Below are 23,078 nucleotides of genomic sequence, written 5' to 3'. Positions count from 1 at the left end.
CTTGCTGGGGCTTCTCTCCAAGGCAATGCATTGTTCAATATCAGTCCCGCTGAATTTGTTACCTGTGGACAGCTTCAGTCACAGCTTTTTCTGTTGCAAGTTCCTTTTCCTGAATTTTCCCAGCCCTGAAGGTGGCTGGCATTATGAAAAACATAACTGCTTGCTTTCTGCAGCCTTAGTTTTAACATCATCTTGCTTCTGCCAGCTTTGCAGTGACTTTGCTATTCAGTTACTTAACTGCTAAACAAAAGATGCTCACAAGCACACACACACACTGAAATACACCGTGGTAGCTCATGAATTTGCAGGCTTTACTGGCTTCCTCCCATTATCGATTCTATTAAAAACAACAACAAAAACCCAGCTTAAAGGAAATGAAACAAAATCATCATAAATAATACAGGAGCAGCAGGTTTAGCTGCATGAACACCTGGAGAGTTACAAGCTTAACTTCCTTCAGCAATCAGCTGTTCAAAGCTCAGGATGAAGCACAGAAAAGGGCAGAAGATGCTGAGATGTGCACTTTATTTGCAAACCTGAAAGATTTTTGCTGTAGTTTTAAGGGTCTGATTTAAAACCCTTTAGGAGAAGAAAAAAAACAACCACAAACAAACCAAACACACCAAAACATCAACCAACCAAAACCAACAAACAAATGAACAAACTTCCTCTGAACACCCAAACCTACCAAACACAAAATCCCCCAGGCCTATATGAAGAGCACAAGTTTAGATTTAACTGCTACAGACCTCTTGCATTTTGAAAGATCAGGGTTTGGTTTGGTTTGGTGTTTTGGGTTCCCCCCACCCACCCCCAAGAGAAGCAGCATATAAACCAATTAGTATTTCTCTGTCCAACAGTTATGTGCTGCAATGCTTACTATACAGAACATGATGGGAGCTATGGGAATAAGATGATAATGAGTTTTATGACTTTGTGTGATCAGGGCTGTGTATCAAGGCTGCCAGCTTTTGGCACCTTCTCTGTGCCAGATACGCTGGAACTGGCAATATTTCTGTCCTTCAGTTTGCCTTTCTAAAATTATTTTAGCCAGCAAGAAGAATGGATGGTGCTAGCAGGCAGTAACACTTCTGTATTAACTGACAAAACCCAACAAAACCCACCTTACCCTTCCTTGCTGAAAGGCCTCAACGAATGAATAAAGAGGTTTACAAGTCTCAGAAAGCTCAGTTATCTCGTAATAGCTAAACCAGCTGGAGGTTTGCTGTAGAACTTCCTGGGTATGTTGTTCCCACTATCGATTCAAGAGATGAGAACACGTTGGCTCTAAGATTTTATGACATTCAGTAGAGACTGATGTTAAAACAGAACAATCCTCCACCCCAGTAAGAAATTTTAAGCAGTCTAATGTACTTGGTCATCAACTTCCCTGCAGTCCTGAGGTCACCACTGCACTGAAGTGTCAGCCATCAAATGGTGGGACAAGACCTGAATTTCAACACAACCAAGCTGGTTCTGCATCTTCATTATATCTCATGGAGAAATAAAGCAGCAGTTCACTCTCCCCTTTATCTTTTAGACAGACACTTTTAGAGAGACATAAAAATGAGTTAGCAATCTCATTACTAAAAGATTACATTGCAGACCTCAGAACCAATTGCTCCTTTGTTAATACTGTGTTAAATGTAGACAAACTTATAAAATTGTCTTTGAAAGTTTTTTCTTGGTTGTTTTTTTGGCATGTGACGTAGAACAGCTCAATAAAAAAAGAAAAAAGGAACAGAAAATCAAAAAAAAACACCAACAAAAAAAATTTAATGGATTCTGCGCTCAAATAATATTGTTACAACAAGAATATACAGAATGTACACAATACAAAAATATTTGGAAACGTACTGTAGCATCTTACCTCGCAAATATCATTTTGTTTTACTAGCCCTTAACGGGAAAGTATCATTTATTTAGTATTTTAAGGCAGAAAATTACATTGTTTAGTGCTTCATGTTTAACACTTGGTTGTGGTGTTAGCATTAGTAGAGTAAGCAAAAGAAAAGCTGCATAAATCTAGCTTTATTTGCAAACTAAACAGACACTGCGGGGGAGTCAGAAGACAGTCAGTGACTAACATATCTATTAAGCTCACTGGAAATTAAGGTACTTCTGCTACTTAAATCAGGCCTAGGGAATATTTTGTGCTCTGTGTTGTGAAGTACCCTGAAACATCAATTTTCTGTACTACTACTGGCATTTCACAAATACCTCATTAAAAAGCTTTTTCCAATTAAAAGGCAATGATTAATGGTGACATTAAAATACATGTACCTTCAAACAAGCTTGGTTTCTGTCTTATGTGTGATTCTTCCTTAATAAAGCTGCAAAAATGCACTGTTTTCCTTTATAACCAGCTCTCAGCATCAGTGATTGCAGAAGGAATTTTTGAGTCGTATCACAGAGCACTGTAGAGCAGCCACTACTATAAAACATACAGAACAGCAGCAAAATTCAGAGGCTAAAACCCCAGGAGGTGCTGGCCTTTGTTCTCTAGACCCCAGTTTGCCTCCAGAGGTTGCTGGTGTTGAACTGCATCCATGTTCTCCAGGTCCATTTTGGGTAAAGCCAGTGGATGGGGTTTCCAAAGCAATTGAGATGAGCTTGAATCTGTGTAAACAGACTTTGAGCTCTTTACTCACTGAAGTATGTGTGACAGTCTTACCCGCTATCCTGTGAGACTAAATATTGGCACAAAACAGCAGCTGTCTTGTGAGGTCAGTAGACAGCTGTTATTTTAGTACCAGCTCTAAATGTGCCAGATTCTACCTTCATACCCCAGTTCAAATTGATCTAATCTGATTTAAAACATACAGGCAGTACCATCCATCAGAAGGAGCAAGGTCTTGGGACACAGAATCCCTGAGCTTTATTTTTAGTCCAGCAACCTCAGACAGCAATAATTTATCCAGCCTCCCCCTTCCCCATTGATAAAACTTACTGCTAAAGGAGCGAGTAGTGAAGAATCACAATGTGCCTCATAAGTGCCAAGATTCCTCATCAGCTGATGGGGAAAATAGTGACATGAGATGTTGTCTTAAGAACTCAGCAAAAGTAAACTCATCAGCATTTTTGACTCCTCTACACCTCACTCAGAGACTGTTTCTAGTAACCTCCTCTCCCATCACTCCATTAGAACCCTCCCCCTCGCCCTCCTCCTTCCTATATTATTACTGATGTGTGCAAAATTAATCTCTACCTGCCTCCAAGCATCTAAGAATAAAAGGTGCAATTTGCAAGCCCTGTGGACTTTGATCTACCTAGTTCTTCCCCTTCTTCCTCCCCATGGATCCCTGAGCCACTTTGGCTGAGCCACTTCTCCCAGCTCTCCCCTGGGATGTGGGATCAGCAAGAGGCTCTGAGCCGGATCCCACCATGCTGCTGGCTCGTGTCCCTGAAGGAGCCAGTGCCCCAGGCTCTCCCAGCCTGTGTCACCACTCCCTAGACCCGTCCTCACTGAACATGTGCGGCAATATACTTACTAAATGGGAACTCCAGCACAGAAACGGTGCTTTTTTTCTCCCCCAGGTGTTGTGTCCTCACTCAAAGACACAAGCATAAAATAACTTCCTCTAACACACACTGTTGAAATCTGTGCATTGGTAACAGTCCTTGCCTTTTGCTCTAGCACTGCGCATTTGTAAGGTTCAACAGATTCACATTTTATCACACTGATGTAAAATCCTGGCAGCAGCTGAAATAAAATCAAAACAATCACCAAAACCAGCCCCTCTGTGGACGGCTCTTTCAGGAACAAGTTGCTGACTGTGACAAGCTAGAACCATAAAATAGCAGAATGGAGAATATTACGTCTCTGACATAAGCCAGCAGCTTCAAGGACATCTGGAGGTAAAAAAAAAAGCCTGTTTGCTATTAGCTCTCTGGTGCTGCAGCACTGTGGCACTCCTGGGTGCATTAGAAGACAACATATCTGGGTTTCCTGATACTCTGTAAAAACATAAAAAGTTTTCACACTATAATTTCAGTGATTAAAAAAGAAATACAATAGCTTAAGTACTTTGTGCGGCTCCTGACTCCATGAGCCAATAGATTCTTAGCAAACAGGCTTTGTGTACAACCTGGTCTATGTATAGGAAGAGATTTCAGCTGTGATGAGCGCAAATGTGAGAGGGTTTCATTTCTTCACCCACAATAAATCTAGTAGTGCTTTAAAGTCTGGTCTTTCTGATCCCCGGTGTTGCTGGTAGACTTGCTCAGACAGGGCATGGGGACACAGAATGGAAGTCAGAAAGATGAACAACAGTTAAAAAGAACAAGTCATAAGATCAACCTCAGAGCCATTTTTGACCAGTTCAAGTAAACTATGTTCATTTATGGATAAAGGATGAAAGAAGGGCACCTGGATTACTCTGTTCAGCTTCATCCTACTCCTGAGCAGAGGCAAAGATATGTTGGCCAGGGTCAGGCTGAAAGAGAAACAGGTGGCCCTTGAACTTGCAGCTTGCTCCTTCACCCCAGAACACATCACTGGCAGGCACAGAAACCTTCCCTGGGGAGAAACTGATGGGCATTAACTAGCTTTCAGTTGAGAAACCAAAAATAAAAGTGAATCAGTGCATACTATACTCTGGTAAATTATAGGCAAAATAATCTGGGTTTTGTTGCGACTGGAATTTTCTACCAAAATTTTGAATGTTTTCCTAAAATTTCCAGGGGAACTCCCATTTCTGCTCACCTCATGTGTAAAGGCATCTGTAAATAGAAAGACTTAGCAACAGATGGGGAAAGGAATATCCTCCTTACGTGTTAACCATGCTTCTGTCAATATTCTCCTAACTCCCTGCTCTCCTGCTTGTCTGCTGCTTCCCAGGAGATGATCTCCACAGACGAAACTCACTGGCCAGCTCCTGACCTGTAACGACGTATGCAAACTCTCACGACTGCTTTGATCTGGATCCAAACTGCAGAGATAAAACAACATAGGGAACCAATCCCCTTCTCCAAAATGAGCAGAGCTCTGACCCTTATCCCTCCCTTTTGTTCCTTGCTGAGGGCCCATGAGCAACGTACTAGCCCTGCAGAACAACAATGGTGTAGTTGCCCTCAGAGATCCCATTCCTGTGCACAAAGGTAGCAAAATTTGCTTATTTTGCAGGTAAGGCTTATTCTACATTGTAGAAACACTTATTTTCTCACCCCTGCCTTTCCCAGAGGCAACGGGAGTTTTACTAGTGCATACTGTGGGAGCAGAACTTCACCCTTCCAGAGAGATTTTTCCTGTAAGAGGCAAAGAAAGGGGCAGCTGATTAGCACTTGTGAATGTTCCCCATCTAGAAAGACAGACTCCTACTAGTTTGTGGTAACATCTGGCAGCACCGATTACACAGCTGAGAGAATAAAGCCCACAACACAGAGACATTTCGCTACAGAACACACACAACTGCTACAGTGCCTGTGAGATGTGCTGTGGAAGGCTCTGGTGGCTAGTGCCTGGGCACCAGCATGCAAATAGGAAAAAAAAGGAAGAAAGGAGCTAGTCTAGAGAGACTCCTATGGCTGCTTTATCCAGGCCATCAAACTAGGTGGGCAAAAGGGGAGAGAAAAGGAGGGCATCCGCATTCCTGGACTGTAGTTTGGCAGCTTTCTAAAGTGAGAAGCAAAATAACATACGCCCCTTACAGAGAAGCATACTTATAAGCACTGCTTGTGCTACAGATGTTCCCATCTGGTCCCCAAGTCCATGCAGGCAGCTGTGTGGACTGTGCTACAAACCAGTTACAGGTTGCTAAAACCTGGGGTTGACCAATGTTAAAGAAAAAGGCATCACTGCGATTAACTGTTGCTCTGAGCCCCTGAACATCCATTGCCTCAGGAAGAGGCATCCTCAAAATTAGCAGTCAATTTAAAACCAGTTTTTATCAGTTTCACAATGATCACTGTAACACTCTTTCCACTCAGTGGGAAACCAGTGCTACATACAACCTGATTTAACTCCACTGACTTCAGTGGACAGATTTGGCCTCAAATGGACTGTATGGCTGTAAAGACTAGAAAGTCCCCACCCTGTGCTGCTACAGGTGATCCTGGTCCCACTTTTCGAGTAAGAACCTGCTGGAAGAGTTGAGTTCCTTGCCAGGAGCTCACTGCAGGCCAGGCGTTAGATCAACATGGCCAGAAACAAAGTGAGAAGAAAACAGCATCTGATTGTCAGCTGATAAACATACAATTGAACGTTTGCCCTCCTTTTCTCCATCTCTCAGAAAAGAAACCCAGTCATGCCCTCTAGCCACAGCAGGCTAGGGGAAAAAGAAAATTAAAATCAAGTGAAACATGCACAGTAGAAGTCACCTCTGGCTGGGTATCCACAACACTCTAAGAGTTCCCAAGGTTTATAGTGCAATTTCATTTGACCTGTAGTTGAAGACCAGTCTCCATCACTTCGGGTGATCAAGTTCTGCTGATTCCTTTGAAAGGTGCGTAAGACAGGTTTCACCATAGGCTAAAATATCTTAGGAACCATTCAAGTAATTAGACAGTGGCACTGGTATGGCTGAACAGTCAGATGTGTCCATAGAAACCAAACCCAAGCTGCCTGTGAGTACCATGCGAGTCTCTAATTAGTAAATTTCTGCTCTTTTTCCCTTTTAGTGTTCAGTAACATTGAGGAGATTCATTCAACAACTGGCCATAATTCCAGCACTGGCCTGGAAAATACAAATACCTCATACAAAATATTGATGTGTGCTAACAAACCAAGTGACAAGTGCCCAGGTACAAGCTACCCAATGGGAGCCCTGGCAGTGGAGAAACTGCAGGGTCCAGGCCAGCCAGTACTACAATACCTGCTAGATTTGTGAACAAACTGATCAGCCCATGCTTTCATGAGATCTTAAGCATCTCCTCCAGCAAAACACTTGCATTCAGAAGAATTATCCTCCCCTAAGTTAAATATAAAAATAGATCCTCCATCTTCATACATTTAACACAGCTGACAGATGACTTCCGCTCTTGAGTTTTCTGTCCCATGTTTTCAAGGAGGGGGAGGTAGCTTTAGATCCAACAGGCTGTAGGCAAAAATGTTCCAGAATATGGCAAACAAGACAAAAATGACATAAATAGAAAGGAAGATCCACCATAAAGTCTGATCTTGGAGTCTTTGCTCATAGTTCCTCAGGATGATGACACCGAGGGTGATTCCAACCATCACTCCTCCCAGGTGAGCCATGAAGCTGGGGTGTGGGCACGGTGGGTAAGCAGAGGGGTGGAATCGCAGCCACACAGCTCTTCCAAATTCAAAACTCACTGGAACAAAGAAGGAAAAGGAATTAATTGTCTAGGTCTATCCCTTCTTAAGTCCATCTTGCAGGCAACATGCTGCATCCCTGAAGAGATGGAAAGGGAGAAGCTGCCTTGTACAGTGAGCAGAGGAGAGCTGGGAAGCTGCGACTATGTAAGGGTTGTGGTGCACAGGCATGAGGTCTCCCCAGTGGCTGGTAAGTGGTCTGGGTTTGTGGGAGCGTAGACAGGTGGGGGAATACTCGCCTTCCAAAATTTATACCAGAACCATTAAACAAAAAAGTTACGACTTTGAAGACAATTGTCTAAGATGAATCCACAGCCTAGTTTCCCTTATCGTGACACCCTAGGGATATGACCGGAAGAGAAATCATTAATGGGTGTATAATGCTGTTGCCATCCTAGATAGGAAGTGCTCTAGGAAACCTAAGTATTATCATTACAAAAGCAATGCTTGTTTGTGAATTCAAAGAAAAGACATTTAAGTCCCAGGTCTTCACAAATGCCAGAAGCTACAACAAATCCTCATTTACAAATGCTTGTGTTGAAAGCCAAAATCTGCATTTTTGCGAGTGATGTGGCTTCTGCTGCCAGAAGGTCCAGCCGCAAGTTCCTAGCAAAATTGCTGCAAAGTCAAAACTCTCTGAATCAGCATGAACTCTTATAACAAGGACGAACAAAACAGGATTGCATGTGGGCCAAGTATTGCATGATACTTACTACAGATCAAGGCAACAGCCATGCGCAGAAGTTTGAATTGGCACTTCATTCCTGACCAGTTCTGGAAAAGAGACAAGGAAAACAAAGTGATGCTGCATGCAAACCTAGAGGGATTTTACATTCAGCTCTGCAATGGAAGAGCATGAAGGGTGACCATCCCTTAAAACAAGCCCCTTTCATTGCCTTTGCCGCCTAGCTGTGAACTCTCCACTCAACACACTTCTGTCAATCTCAGAGAACATAATCATAAAGGATATAATACAGACATGTCCAAGTTATGGACAGTCCACAACTTCTTTGCCTGGCAGTCTTACTGACTTTTCTTGCCTGAGATCCTTGCTATTCTCTGTTCTTCAGACTGACTAATTTTTAACATGTTAGTATGATGTTTCACTTTAAATTCTGGCTTCTGAAAATATTTCAATTTACCTACCCAGCAAAACCCTGTTGTATTAAGGCCACATCAAATAAAATTATTTTAAGTAGTAGCTAGCATTCAACACAAGCATCATTCTGGTTAACATCACACAGCTCATCATGAATCACTTCCAAGCCCAACACTGTCACCTGTCAGGCAATTTCTCAGTGCATTCAAGCCCTACTGCACTTTTCCAGTGCTATTGCCTGCACCTCAGGCTCCCTTAAATTCTGCAACTTGGATCTTCTGCAGAGCACCCACAAAAAATAAAGACCTCAGTTAAAGCATACCGAGGAAACAGTGCCATAAGAAACCCTGCATTTGGCCTCCTCTGTCTTCAGGCTTGGTCATTAATCAATATAGTTGAATAAGAATCTCTGAATGACAGTCAGAAATTCTGGGAGAAATGTTTAAATTCCTCCTTTTACACTTGCACAAAATTTCCGAGCAGAAAAAGAGATCATGCTCTGGTGAACTCAGATGTATGCCAACATTAAGTGACTAAATAAAATTTTGCCCGTTGAAAGCAGTGTGAGATACCAAGTTAGCCAGAAGGAATACAGGGTTAGCTGAGAAAGTAAAAGAAGAAATGCTTGTAAACTCTTCAGTCTAACCTTAATGGCACCCAGTGACTTTTCAGCCTGCTAAAGAAATACTCCGCAATACATTATACATATATTCAAGGTTTGTGTGGGATCTGTCCATAAACCACTTCTGTGACTGCAAAAATGCAATCTATACAAAATAAGTAACTCATTTTGTCTCTCCACTGAGACACCTAACCCAGTCAGAAGGCTCTGAACTCATGCTGATTAATAGTGTGCTGCTTCCTTCAGTTTTCATTTCCATGTAGCTGTTTACAGTTCCTCCTCTTACTCTTCTCCTTAGGGTGACATGCTTTATTGCTTCCCCATTGGTTGTTTTATGTATTTAATTCCAAGAAGACTTCTTTTTACAAGCAGGAATGTTTTCATTTCCTTTGGTTACCAGGAGGCACAAGGGAACAGGAGATTCAAGAGACCCTCCCTGCAACAGTCTCTCCTCTTCCCAGCACACTCAAAGCACCTGTGCAAGACTGTGTGCTTTACCAGCAAATGGCCAGCATGTCTTTCACCATGCGGAAGCATCACATCCAGATACTAAGTGAGCAGAGAGAGAGAAGAGAAGGAAAGTAAAGCAAAAATCTCCTCCAGAATGGGAAGGGCGGTAAAAGTACTTTCAGATGAGAAAAGAGGCAGTGGATAATGGAGAAATATAGATGCTAAGGTAGTAATTGCTAAATAGATTTGGAGGAGGCCTATGAGTAGTAAAATGACAGGCCACTTTGCATTGTTTTAAGAAGTCTGGTAAGGCAACTGGTGAAGAGTCTCCACACACCTCTGGCACAGCCTCTTCCTCTAAAGCAAACCAAAATTTCCTCCAATGTCTCCCTCTGACCCTGTGAATCTCGCTGTGAAGAAACCCTGTGTCTGTGTTACCATCCTGTGAGGCAGAGGAAACTCCCTGCTGCTGCTGTTGGCCCAGTGGCAGGGAACACAAATCATACTGAAAATAACTGTACATAAGGAGGCATTTTGCCAGTAGAAACGCCGTGGCATAGGGGTAGCACCTCTCCTCCGCTTCCTCTCTCTCTGCCAGACACTCTACTGTCCTAATCTGGCAACAGCCCCCAGATCATTCATGCTCTAAAAAGCTTGAAGACAGCAAAGGAGACCTATTCTGCTCACTTCCCTGCTCCCAGCTGCTACAAAGGCTGCCTGGAACAGCACCACTGTGAGCTGCGGCTAGAGACTGCTGACATCACTGCATACAAGCATTAAATACAAGGGTTTCTTTTAGGCTTGACACAAGTGCTGCCACACTGACATGTTTTCCAGCACTCGTAACAGACCTCCTGTCTCTACTGCAGCCGACCTGCGTTATCTTCCCACTCACACCCCAGGGCAGGCCACATTACCATCATTTTTATGGTTATCCTGCTCTGACATTGCTGGTACAGGACAGACATGCAGCCCTGTACCACCACACAAATCCTAACCACAGAAAAATCAGGTCTCTCAGCAAAGCCATTTTTGCCCAGCAGTCAGCTTAGGAGTCACACAGGCAGATATGTTGGGCTTTGCCACCACCTAGCTGAAGACCTTGGATGAGGTCCTGTTTCCAGATCTTAGAGGAATAGCAATGCTGGTATTCACTGGCCTTTTCAAAGTACTTCATTAGGTGAAATGGCAAAAAGATGCATCACTAGTATGCCCAGGGTTCAGCCTCAGCCTGGGTTTTACAAATGGAGATAAGGGATATTCTGCATACAAATTCACCAAATACTAAATTTCCTTAGGTAGCTGCTAACATCACATGGCGCATGCAGACAGAAACAAGCCTGCAGCTTCTGCAGAGCCGGTTAGCAGCTTTTCCAAACATTTGTCAGCCCTTGTAAGGAGAGCTGATAGCCTGGAGTACACTAATAAATCTTGGATTACCAGCATCTTTGGCCTCTCCTGGCAAGCTGCCAGTCATGGCACCAACTGCAGCATAACATTTCCATTCCGGGACCACACTGCTAGGACAAGACTCTTGACTGGGGCAAACTCTGAATGACCAACAGCTGGCTTAGGCCCTATTCCCCATCCCTTTGGGCCACCAGACCTGACTCACTTCTGAAGAGGTTAGACAGTCATTCTGGTACTCACCATTACTATATTGGCCAAGTGAGCTGAGACAAGAGCATACACGCCTCCAGAGGAGCCCACCACAGGCGCAGTCATATCAGCTACTGACACTGCCAGGGACCCTGAAAGAAAGAACAAGGTTTTGTGACAATTGCCAGCCAAATAAACACACTCTCTCCTACCCTACATCCCTGTTACTGTCTATTTTTTGCTAATTGCTTCAGGTCAGTAATATACAGATAAAGAGAAGGGGGCAAAAGGGGGGCGGGGAATTAATTGATTTGTGAAGCTCACTCAGTCCTGTAGTACTGCCAAGACAGTGATGGATTGATTCTGTTGCACCTACTTTAAAAGCAGCCAAATAAGGCAGCAACGTGTCTTCAAACCTATGCTGCAAAAAGGCACTTATACCCTGATTAAAATAAAAAGGATGCAGGAGACAGACAAATGCCTGTGTCTTGTTCCTCACCTGAAGATAAAATAGAAGTAGCTCCCCGTGCTGGCAAGACAAATATTTGCACAGTGAGAAGGAACTGGGAACTTGTAACTTAGCACAGGCCTCTGATCAAAGCACAGCCGGTTACTTATAAAACTTCAGAGTAAAACTAGCTAAAAATAACCTGGATGGAGGCAGTAAACACAAGATAGCAAAATGACAGGTCAGTCACGTAAAGACACCACTAATATCAATACATCCAAACACAGACACTGCTCCTTATCCCAACTGGAGGCTTGGATCTGCTCAAAGCTCCTTTTGCTGCAAACTTTAAGAGTAATTTAAGAGATAGAGAAACAAAGGCAGACTTGGTGTCACAAGGCAGGGATAATGAAGATCTTTGTGAAGTGCAGGAATGGGAAAAAAAACACAATGGCAAATCTTGAGAGCGTCCTCGGTAGTACATAATCTAACACATTTCTTTGCCAATTGCTCCACTGATTCTGGGTCAAGAAAGTGCTGAGGTTCCACCAGCCAACTCTGCTGCTAGGTCCCTCCTTCACTGTATGGCCTGAGGCTCTCAGTTCTTAAACACTGCCATTAAGGAAAAAGTTAATGAGAAGTTAAGAAAGGAGTAATGAGAACCTGCAGTTAAGTCCTTGGACACTGCACTGAGCATATACCTTAAGTCTCTCAATCTCAGTCTCAATATGTCTTCTTAGTAAAGCCAGACTGAGGAAAAAAAAACCAAACATAAAAAGTAGGGAGTGGCCATTGTGGCCTGTGTCTACATTTTACTGTTTATTCCCGATTGTTTAAGAGCTGTGTTATCTTTATATTGTCAGATCCTCAGCATAAGTATGCCTCTTTCTCTCTCTCCTGGCATGTCAAAGAATAAACCATGTTTAGTAATTGGCTAACAACTCAAACAAGGAAGGGTATCATGGGATGCTTTTCTGTGTGGGACTATTTGGTCACATTTGTTGTTCCATCCTGCACTAAGAAGGGAAGTTTCCCCTTTCCATTTGGCACTTTCTTCCACAATTGATAGGTTGGTAAGGTGTGAAAGACAAGCCTATGAGGATGTGATAGCTCATCTGTGAAAAAAAAAAAAGGATTATTTGTGTAGCAGAAATGAACCAATAACACTAAGTGGGCTAGTGGGCCTCACTCAGGCACTGGCTACAAGCCTCCAGAGCTCTGGGCATTCAGCCCAGCCCAATGCCCAGTAAAACCTGCCTCTGGCCCTGTGGACCCTGCCAGCAAGTCCACAGCCACAGGAATCTGAGAGGTAACTAGCAACTCACAGTGCTTGCCTGGGCTCAGCTGCAGCAGATTCAATGCCAACCTGGTCTGCTTACCTGGCACAGACGGGTTATGTGTATTTACAGATATATAAATGAAGCCCCAGGGTTTGGTACGTGTATCTATGAAGGAAAGCTTACGTCTGGAAAGTTGCAGATTGGGGACCGCTTTAGTGCTTATTAAAATAACAGGCAAGGGACAGTGGAGGTGGTCTTCTAACTCCTTTCTCTGCATTAAATAGCATGGTGTTTGTACCATGCCTAGCCCTGTGTCCTAGTCCAATTATTGTTTCCACAGTCACTCTCCTGGTAGGATTTATTAGCACCCAATGCAGCCTATTTTACAAAGGCTTTATCTGCTCATTATGGAAAAAATAAAGTTAAGTAGCTGGAAAAAAAATCACTATAAATCTTGCACTAAGGCAGTCAATCATTGTCTGAGTTCCACTGTGAAGCCTTTGGCTGTTCTCACACTCTCCTCCTGTTTTAATTAGATGTTGATCTATTGTCAGCTAACTCCCATCACCTCCAAACTGCTGGAAATGCCAAACATAAATAAAAGCAATACAGCACAAACTAAAAATCAATCAAACCCCCTGGCTTCATGATTAAATTAATTTCCAGATTCCTGTGCACTGCTCACAACCTACAACCAAATACTTCTTGCTTACTCAGGCTGTAGAAAGCAGACAGCACAGGACAAATGGAGGAAAGAACTGGCACAGGACCTGGAAAAAAAAAAAAAAAGACTCTTCATGCAGGGACGCCTGTGATGCTGCCTTTCTTCTAGGCCTCTGTGGGACACAAGAGGAAAGGAACAGCATGACCTCCACATTCAGGAAGACCATCTAAATCCAGGCTATTTTAAAGTAACAGGTTTTTGGTGCTCTTTTTGCAGGTCTCCTAAACACAGAGCCCGTGGCTAGTTAGAAACAGATGTCAAGTTATAGCATATTTCCCACTTCCAGCCTCCAAAAGAATTTCAACTCACAGAAGATCAGTGACTGCTCTTCTCCTACACTCAAACGTCACAAAACATTTCTCCTAGACAAAAGTCAGCACAGACCATTTTCAGATGCTTCTCCATCTGGGGCATCCAGAGGTGTCACGTACCTGCCACAACTCCAGCAACGTACACAAAACTGATCCTTGCAGCTCCATGCACCATTTCCAGGGGAACCCCAACCAAGAGCTGAAGGACAACATTGAGTCCAAGGTGTTCTATCCTGTGGCAAGAAAAAACAACATTTGTCCTCTTTTCTAACTTTGTCTCCCTTCTCTACACTTGAGACAGAGATATCATGGAAAGGAAATCAAATAGCACCCGCTTCATGAAAGCAGATTGTAACGCTGGGGAAAAAACAATGGTTCCTGGGAAAAAAAAAATCAGACTGAGAGCAGCAATGTTTCTTCCCTCCTGCTGCTTATTATCTTCTTCTCAGGTCCTTTCAGCCACAGACCTCATAGCATGTTTGGTTCTTAGTAAGCTTTTCTTGTTGTTGTTGTTTGTTTTGGTTTGTTTGTTTGAAGAAGTTAAATGACTTATCCAAAAAAAGCAGCAAGATGGCAGCAGAGCCTGGAACAGAAGCCAGAAACTTGACCTGCTCCTTTCTTCTCCCCTCCTAATGATACAGCCTTTCCCTGCATATATTACACTGCCATGATGGGAAGGACATATTAAGTCAAGAGCAAGGTAAGCCTAGCAGTCCTAAGACAGTTGCCATTTCCTTATGGCACATAATGCCACTTTACTGTTTCTGCTATCTGACCCTTGCCCTTTTCTGCTCTCCCTGCTTCAATGTGGTCATGGTCAGAACGGGAAGCAGAGGGCATTTTTGACTCTGGTTAGATGCCCAGTGAGACACAAGATGTATTCACTGAAGCCCTCTGTTCACCTACCCTCATTCCCATTGCAGTCAATAGCAAAACTCCTGCTGAACAGAAGGGGGAAAGCTGGGCCAAGGCTGCTCTTGTAGAAAAAACCCTGCTGTGCACATCAGGACATGCAGGACCACTTGCAGCCTAGAGGCTGCAATATGCACAGCTAAGATGTGCTTATTTGATAAAGACTCCAGTGCAGCAGTTTTTTCCTGTACTGTGTCAATAGTTTCAAAGCAAGTTCTTTGTTGTTCTAATCAACAGTACTTAACAAAACTGTCTTGCTACTTTTCGAAGCTCAATACAAATATTTACCTGCGCCTTTGCCATCTTCAGGATCTTCCAGTGATGTAACAGCAGCACCAGGCCCCTGAACAGGGGGTCCCTCTCAACACTGCCCTAGTGTCTGAGATTTACCCTGGGCCTACGGGGCTGTGACCTTGCTGAATGGCCACATCACACTGGACCCAGGGCTGTAGTGCTCTCTGTATGAAGAGTGCCCAAATCTGCTTACAATGCAGGTGGACCTAAATGGCACAGTGGTACTCTTAGCACAGAAGACTAGCATTTTTTTGGGTGAAAGAGCGCAAAATAGCTAAAGTATTAAAAATCTACATCCTGTTTATACAAGAGAAGGATGCTCACAGACAGCCACTAGCAATCTTTGGTTTAAGTTATGTGCATTTTCACTGTTTTGGTCTTTCTTCATGTTACCATAGCAATTTCCTATATACATCAGAGAAAAACGTTGATGGTGAGATGCAGTAATGACAGAACAGTCTCATAAATGAGAATTTAAAGTTGGACCGGAAAAAAACGCTAGAAATGATACTGCAGGAAACGGTGCATTCTGGATATCTTAATAGGTTTGTTTCCACTGACTTTCTCTCCAAGGATAAATTTCTCTCCTGCAGAAGACACTCAGCACTGCTTTTTGTCATCATGGGAAACTGCTGCATGTAACTGAGTGTTTTTATTACCTTGCTCAAGGCTTCTGAAGCCACTGGGCATAGGCATATTCTGGCACCCGTTCTGATCCTGTGTGTTCACAGAACTTAGGAACTAAATTAGTAACAACCAGCAAAGGTCAAACTGTGATCACTGAAAAGAGTCAAAGCATCCAAGTGCCCTTTTACAGAGCGGGGGGAAGAAGCTTTGGCTGGCACACAGTCAACGTCATGAGGCAGCACCTGACAGCTTCACACAAAGCACCAGGCCTTATTTTTCAAAGGAAGCTTTTGTAAGAGCTCAGCAAAGTTTATCCTAGACTCCAGAGTGACTGCCCTGACTCACAGCTGTTCTTAAAAGACTTTCCAGGAGCAATCCCATTCAATTCTCCTTCCCATCATGCTAAGAGCTTTGAAGGCTCCACAGTCAATAAGCACCCATAAAATATAATTAGCCTTTGCCAGTGCTGAACGCGTCATTCTGGAAATGACAATTTCATTGATTTATTAAAGACTTACTCCTTCCCCGGGACCAAACAAATGGGACCAAGCATCAATGCAAGTCATTAGTTATGGCAGTGTTACAAATGCGTGGGCCCCAGATAATCAACGTCTGCTTTCCATGAAAGCAGAAGGGCAGAATTTACAACTTTGCCTGCCTTTTCAGCCCTTGACAAAGCTCCCTCCGTCAGGACCAACACACAGCCCATGCATTTTTGGAATCTTTCTAGAGGCACAGCCAGCCAAACCTTAGCAACTGCTGTCTTCACTGACACCTTCCGGCTGTCATTTGCTCTTCAGAAAAACCAGACTGAGTGCACTAAATTAAGGAGCAGCCTGCATTACCATTTTAAAGTCTCAGCTGGAAGCAGGATAACAATAGACCCCGCGGCATTGTGTTAGTCTCTCATTTGAAACCAAGAGGAGAATGATGGGCTTCCACTAACAAATGTTATTACCTTTCCAAGATTTATCTGTTCTCCTGATATGAAAGGAACTTAACTCACAGAAGTTAGCAATAAATGAACATTTAGCCTAACTCCAGATACTGTAGATAAATCATGGGGTTTATTGTTCCAGCAGGACCCCCCATTGTTTTGAAGGCTATGTAGCTAAAGAACTTGGAATCCATCACAAAAACCAATGAGTCTCCTGCACACCACGTTCCCCTCTGTTCAACTTTGAGCCAGCCACAGATGTGAAATAAACCTGAGCTACTTTTCAGCCAGTAAGTGTGAAGAATGCCAAAGTACTGCCTGCTACAGGAAAGGGTGACCTTGCACAGGTTAGGAAAGCATGCCACAGGTGATACTGGAAGACATTTAAATGCTGCAAGAATTGTCCATGTGCAGGTGCTTCTCTTCAAAAGTATCCCAAAGTAATCTGCGGTTATATAAGTTATATAATAGAACAACACCACCAGAAGAAAACCCAGATACAAATTAGCTAACATTAGATAAAATCAAGCCTTTCTTCCTTTTACAAGTCTGTTTTTCCCCACATCCTCAGTGATGGAAACTTCCAATTCTCACTTTACATAACCAGCCTCACAGCTAAGCCAAACAGTCTCCACTTGCAGATTGAAACCTGTATACAGGTATAAACCTGTATACAGGACTTTCTGGAGGGATTTAGCATGTAGAATACAGATGTTGCCATGTTCAGAAGTTTCATCTATAAATTTTTTCCTACTCTCCCCTTGGGTGGAGTCTGTTCTGTCCTATCATTTTTATCCAGAGATCTGGGGCACATCTGTGCTCAAGGGCAGTTACACACTTAGGCAGTTATTCCATGGCAGAGAAGAGACAACAGCATGTCTTCCACCAGAGACATGGAAAAAGGAACAGATCAGCTTGATCTTTCTGGCCCTTCATAGGAGAACATTGACTGATGAGAATATTTGTTATATTTAAGAACAAAGACTCTTTATCCAGTTTCAAACTACAAACTACTGCTGAAAAGCTTGTTGCTGTGATTTTTCAATGACAGAATTAAAGAAAATTGCAATTATCTGCCAGGAATGTGTGAAGATAATGATCTGAGAAACTGCTCAGAGGGGGTAGAGTGTTCTGTACAGGGATCAACTTTCCTGTGACACACTCTCATCACCACGGCATCACAAACATCACACAATTAAGTCTCCCTGAATCTTGGGAGGACTAGCACAGTTGAGAAGCCCAGAATTAGAACACCCACACTTTGCATTCTCTTTCCAAATCTGCTACACACCTCCCATAGGATGAAGGAGGATTCATTTTACTGTGCCCCTTCATTTTACATTAGATGGACCATTCTCCATCCATCTGGTCAGTCAAGATCATCAGCTCTTCAGGAACACTGGTTTTTGTACAGTGCATACATAATGGGAGTTCGATCTTGACTCAGGCTTCTAGGCATTATCTCAGTCCCTAAAGAAGGGACAACATTACTGAGTGATGACATACCCTAGGCACAGGGAATTTAATTGCCTTTTCCAACCTCAACTAGGAAGCCTAGCAAGAATACACCATGTAGTTTTTAAATACCAGTCCAGTATCTTTGCAGACTTGTTATACCACTTGCACAGCCACTCTAGGGTGACACTGGGCTTCGATCTGCTGAGTTTCAGGAAGCACACACTGGAAAATGTACAATAGGAGGAAGGTGTGGTCCCAACACTGCTGGGGAGAAGAGCAGCATCCGTTAAGTTCCTTATGTTGCCTCCTCCCTTCAGAGAGCTGCGAAGGTTTGCCCATCATTGCCCAACACTCCATGACAGCTTCACATTTTTATACACAATTTAGAACTGAATTTTAAAAAATTACTTCTGAGCTGATTCTGTCACTTCCTCCTCCTCCCTCTCTTTGGGGAATTTGAGCTGTAAGGAATCTCCACGGTTTGGAAGTACTCACCCTGCATGCATGAATATGTAGGTAAGGTACCTCCAAGCCTGAGCACGGAGCTGAGGATGGTAAAGTAATGCATTCTTCAGGTATAAGGGATGGGTGACTTGCAGCACAAATCTGTCTAATACCACTCCATTGTAAAGAAAAAAGGCGACCTAGAAGAGCAGGGAGATTCCTTGGTTAGCAAATGCCTTCTCTCACTGAAAAGCACTTTGCAGCTCAAAATCATGGAGAAGAAAGTAAAATATACAATAACTTTTCTCCCATTTTACAGCTTCACACAGCATGAGTTCCCTGTTTTAAGGAACCTGCAACACATGGATATAACTATACATGGCTTTCTGTAACACACCAGTCACTGAGCCAGAGGAACTCAGCACCCTACTGATTAGTGCTGTATTATATCCTGCTCTGCGCTTATTCCAGTGCATCACTTGGCAACTGTCCAAAGATCTCATCTGGGCAACAGATGAGCAAGTCAGAATATTTAATCCAGTTTCTCTTCCCTCCTTTTTCTCTCCAATCACAGAACAGAGGTAACTGTATGGGAATTTTTCTTCTAATTCCAATATCTGAATTACCAGTTTGCCTAGAATTGCCCAGATCCTCACTCCTCAAAAAGTTTTGCTATAGTCTCCCAGATTCTGCAGTTTCATATACAAATTGTTTCAATGATTAACAACCATGCTTGGAGACAGATAGGATCACAGTCTCCACTTAAACACACACACAGAGGTAAGCCAAAACCGCTATCAGCTTCACACTTATCCTTGTATGGATCTAAACGAGTCCCACTCTAGCCCTTGATCACATCCCAGCAAAGCCTCTGGCAGTGTGGTGTGGGTTCCAAGAGAGAGGGAATTAAGGTACTTGCCTCTACAATAGTGATGGTAATCATGAACCAGGGTGGAGGGCAGCAGGTATAACTGTCATAGTACCACTTGCGGTCTATCTCTCGTGGCAGGGTCTCGTATGCAACATGCCGTATCAGCCTCTGTGAAAGGCTCAGTCCCGTTTCTTCCAGCAGTGCCTTGCTGCACAGCCTCCTGTTCCCCTGAAGGATGGCTTGGCGGAAACTATTTGACCTTTTGTTGCTCATCTGAGTAAAAAGAAAAGAAAGAAACCATGAGGACAAAGCAAGGCCTGGCACAACCATCCGGGGAGATTAGTGCCAGTTTGGCAGCACCAGGTCCAGGCAGGCTGGAAAGCCACCACTAGGCTGGAGCTTTAGGTACCAAGTCTCAGGATGATCATAGAGTGACCTACATGGGTATGAGGAAAAGCAGTACTGGGGTGTGCTATTACAATGCCAATAAATGAGGTCAGGGTGGAACACTGGCAAGGCAGAGCAGAGGCTGCTGATGCCCCTGGCTGAGCTCTCTGGCCCATTCCCCAGCCTTCTGTGAGAAACTGAACTAAGGTATTGTTTATTAAGACTTATGTTAAGCTCAATGTAAAGCATGCGAAGAATACCTCCCAGGCGTGCTTATGCAAGATAACCATCAGATGTCCAAACTTATCGACAGAGATAAGACAAGCAACCCCATATCACCAGGAAGCAGGAAACGACCCCCTAACAACAACTGAAGCATGCGAAAAGTACCTCCACTATCTCATTGAACATGGAAGTAAAGATGTATAAAGAGAGACTGTTTGAACTGCTCAGTACGGCAGTTGGCGGAGCGCAGACTCCCCTGCCGTCCAGCGCTGTATTTGCTCATATTCTACTTGCTACAATTAATAAAATTCTAATTGGATTATGATCCATTGTGGTCTCAATTTATGACAATTTGGTGCCGTGACTCGGATAAGGAACGGTGAGCTTCTGTCCTCCGGGGAGGCGCCCCGCGGCAATCCGCGGCCCCGCGACCGACAGCTTACCTCAACCTTACCGACGAACCTAAATTCTAGAATGATGAGCAAAGGAGAAACCGGTAAAATCCCATAAAAATTCTGTGCACGGGAGTCCGGACGAAGACGCAGGGCGCGTAAGTATATGGCGAATTTGTTCGCGGGTTTACCGTTCGGGCGGGATTGGGTTTCCTGGAATATAACGAGTGAGAGGTTCGCTATATTGAACCAGGCGAGTGCGGACCCTTAAGTACTGCGTTTCCCATCTCCCGCGAGGGACTGGGCCAGGAACAAGGGGAACGAGTGAGTGCACGCTTGTGGATATTCCAGAAGATGGGGGCGAAGGGCAGCAAGCCTTCGACTCCCATGGGAAAGGTACCCACTGTACCTAAGAATACCCCTCTGGCATATATCCTAGACAATTGGAGATATTTCCCTGGAACCCTAGGGAAAGATAAACAGAAAATGATAAAATATTGTACTAGGATATGGGGAGGGAAGAAGATTTTTAAAGATGTCGTTTGGCCAGTCTATGGGTCAGAAGAGGATTGGGTCAGACAACAATTAAACCTCTGGGTTAACAATAAAAAAAACGCCTTAACCCAGAAGAGAGTCAGTATGCGGAAGTGTGGCTAGAAAGACCGAGAGCTAGACTTTATCCACTGAATGAAGTAAAAACTGAACAAAAGAAAAAGAAGGAAGAGTTAGACGAAACCCTTCTAACCCCCCCTCCTTATATTTCTCCTCCTGCTCCCGCAGCCCCTTCAGAGGTCCCCAGAGTGCCCACTCCCCCACCAGAATCGGAACAAGGGTCTCCCCCTCCTCCTAGACGCGTAACTAGGAGTCAAAAAGGGGCAGCTCAGATGTATCCTTTAAGGGAAATGCCCATGGGGGGACCCCAACCTGTGATTGGATATATTTTTGTGCCCCTAAGTTCGGCTGACCTACGAGATTTTAAAAGAACCGAGATGGGAAACCTAATTGAAGACCCACTCGGAGTGGCAGAAAGATTAGATCAATTTTTGGGACCAAACCTTTATACTTGAGATGAGATGCAATCTATCCTTGGTCAATTATTTACTACCGAGGAAAGAGATATGATTAGACGAGCAGGAATGAGACTGTGGAATGCTCAGCATGCCATGGGACCCCAAGCAGATATTAAATGGCCACTCCAAAGACCTAACTGGGATAATCAGGATCCAGTGCATAGAACTCATATGCAGGACCTGAGAACTATAGTAATTCAAGGGATTAGAGAAGCAGTACCCCGTGGCCAGAATATCAATAAAGCATTTAATGAAATACAAAAGAAAGATGAGAGCCCTACTGAGTGGCTGGAACGACTGAGGAAAGCCCTTCAGCTGTATTCTGGGGTAAATCCAGACGACCCTTTAGGGCAAGCGCTCCTCAAAACTCAGTTTGTGGCAAAATCATGGGAAGATATCAGAAAGAAGATTGAAAAGTTAGAGGACTGGCAGAATAGAGGGTTGGATGAATTATTGAGGGAAGCTCAGAAAGTCTACGTAAAGCGGGAAGAAGAGAGCAGCAAGCGACAAGTAAAAATGATGGTAGCAGCAGTCAGAGAGGATCGCAAAGGGCGGACTGGTGAACACAGATCTGCTGGAACGAAACAAGGGAACGTGGTAGTAAAGAAGGAACAGAGATGTTGTTTTTACTGTGGAAAGAAGGGACATATAAAGACGAATTGCAGAGAAAGGATCAGGGATGAGGAAATATTAAAAACGGAATAGGAGAGTCAGGGGCTCTATATCTTAGGGGACCGGAGTCATCATGAGCCCTTGATAAAATTAAAAATAGGTCCCCATAAACAAGAGTTCACCTTTTTAGTAGACACTGGGGCTGAGAAATCGACTATTAGGCAAATACCTGAGGGATGTAAAGTTTCCCCTGAAAAAGTACAAGTAATTGGGGCAAAAGGAGAATTTAAGACAATAGAATCGGGCCCCCTGAGTGCCAGCTGGTCGGCTCAAGCCTGTGAGCTGTACGCATTGTGGAAAGCCTTAGTGTCACTGAAGGGAAAGGATGGAACTATATATACAGACTCACGCTATGCGTTCGGAGTAGTACATACCTTTGGGAAAATATGGGAGGAGAGAGGATTTGTTAACTCACAGGGAAAAGAACTGATACACCCAGAATTAATTCGGCGAGTTCTGGGGGCATTGAAAATACCAAATAAAATAGCAGTTGTACATATAAAGGGACACCAGCGAGGCACGAGTTATCAAGTTAGAGGAAATAATGCAGCTGATACAGAAGCAAAACGAGTAGCAGGCAATTATAGTACGATTTTGACTATGCAACAAGTACCTGTTAGTAATAATTTGAGTTTTGAGTCTGCAGAAAAGGAAAAACTAGAACAAATGGGAGCTAAGGAACAAGATGAAACAGCTGTCCGGACTGCTGAGCGTGGATGGACTCATGCTAGTCGCATTAAAGGCCCAGTGACGAGACCCCACTGGAAAGTAATCAGTACTCCAGGTGACACCAAGATAACTCTGAAAAGATAACGTAATGATAAGAACTTTAGTTGATTATTTTGCCGCATTACCTTTTGGTATAAAGTGTATATTGCTGTTTATATTTGCTATAATTATCTTTTTTTTAATCTATTATATATGGAAGCGTACAAAGTGTGTTGAAGGAAATTGCTAAACTTATGTAGTAACACAATATTGAA

At 43.5% G+C, this 23,078-nt stretch overlaps 1 protein-coding gene across 1 annotated transcript in view; it reads right to left on the bottom strand.

The window, feature by feature from the left end:
• Window positions 1–1,751: 1,751 nt before the first annotated feature.
• RHBDL3 (rhomboid like 3) overlaps window positions 1,752–23,078 on the bottom strand; it is a 72,380-nt gene continuing 51,053 nt past the window's right edge. Inside the window, exons 3-8 of the mRNA XM_064466901.1 lie at window positions 19,398–19,622; window positions 18,530–18,678; window positions 13,927–14,039; window positions 11,095–11,195; window positions 7,987–8,047; window positions 1,752–7,272 (exon numbers count right to left, since the gene is read on the bottom strand). Of these exons, the coding sequence (XP_064322971.1) occupies window positions 7,001–7,272; window positions 7,987–8,047; window positions 11,095–11,195; window positions 13,927–14,039; window positions 18,530–18,678; window positions 19,398–19,622 (921 nt within the window). The 3' untranslated portion in view covers window positions 1,752–7,000. The remainder of the gene's footprint in view (window positions 7,273–7,986; window positions 8,048–11,094; window positions 11,196–13,926; window positions 14,040–18,529; window positions 18,679–19,397; window positions 19,623–23,078) is intronic.

This window comes from Phalacrocorax carbo, chromosome 16 (assembly GCF_963921805.1).
Source record: "Phalacrocorax carbo chromosome 16, bPhaCar2.1, whole genome shotgun sequence".
NCBI classification, from domain to species: Eukaryota; Metazoa; Chordata; class Aves; order Suliformes; family Phalacrocoracidae; genus Phalacrocorax; species Phalacrocorax carbo.
The sequence above is the reverse complement of the archived record's forward strand: the minus strand, read 5'-3'. Positions and strand labels throughout refer to the sequence as shown.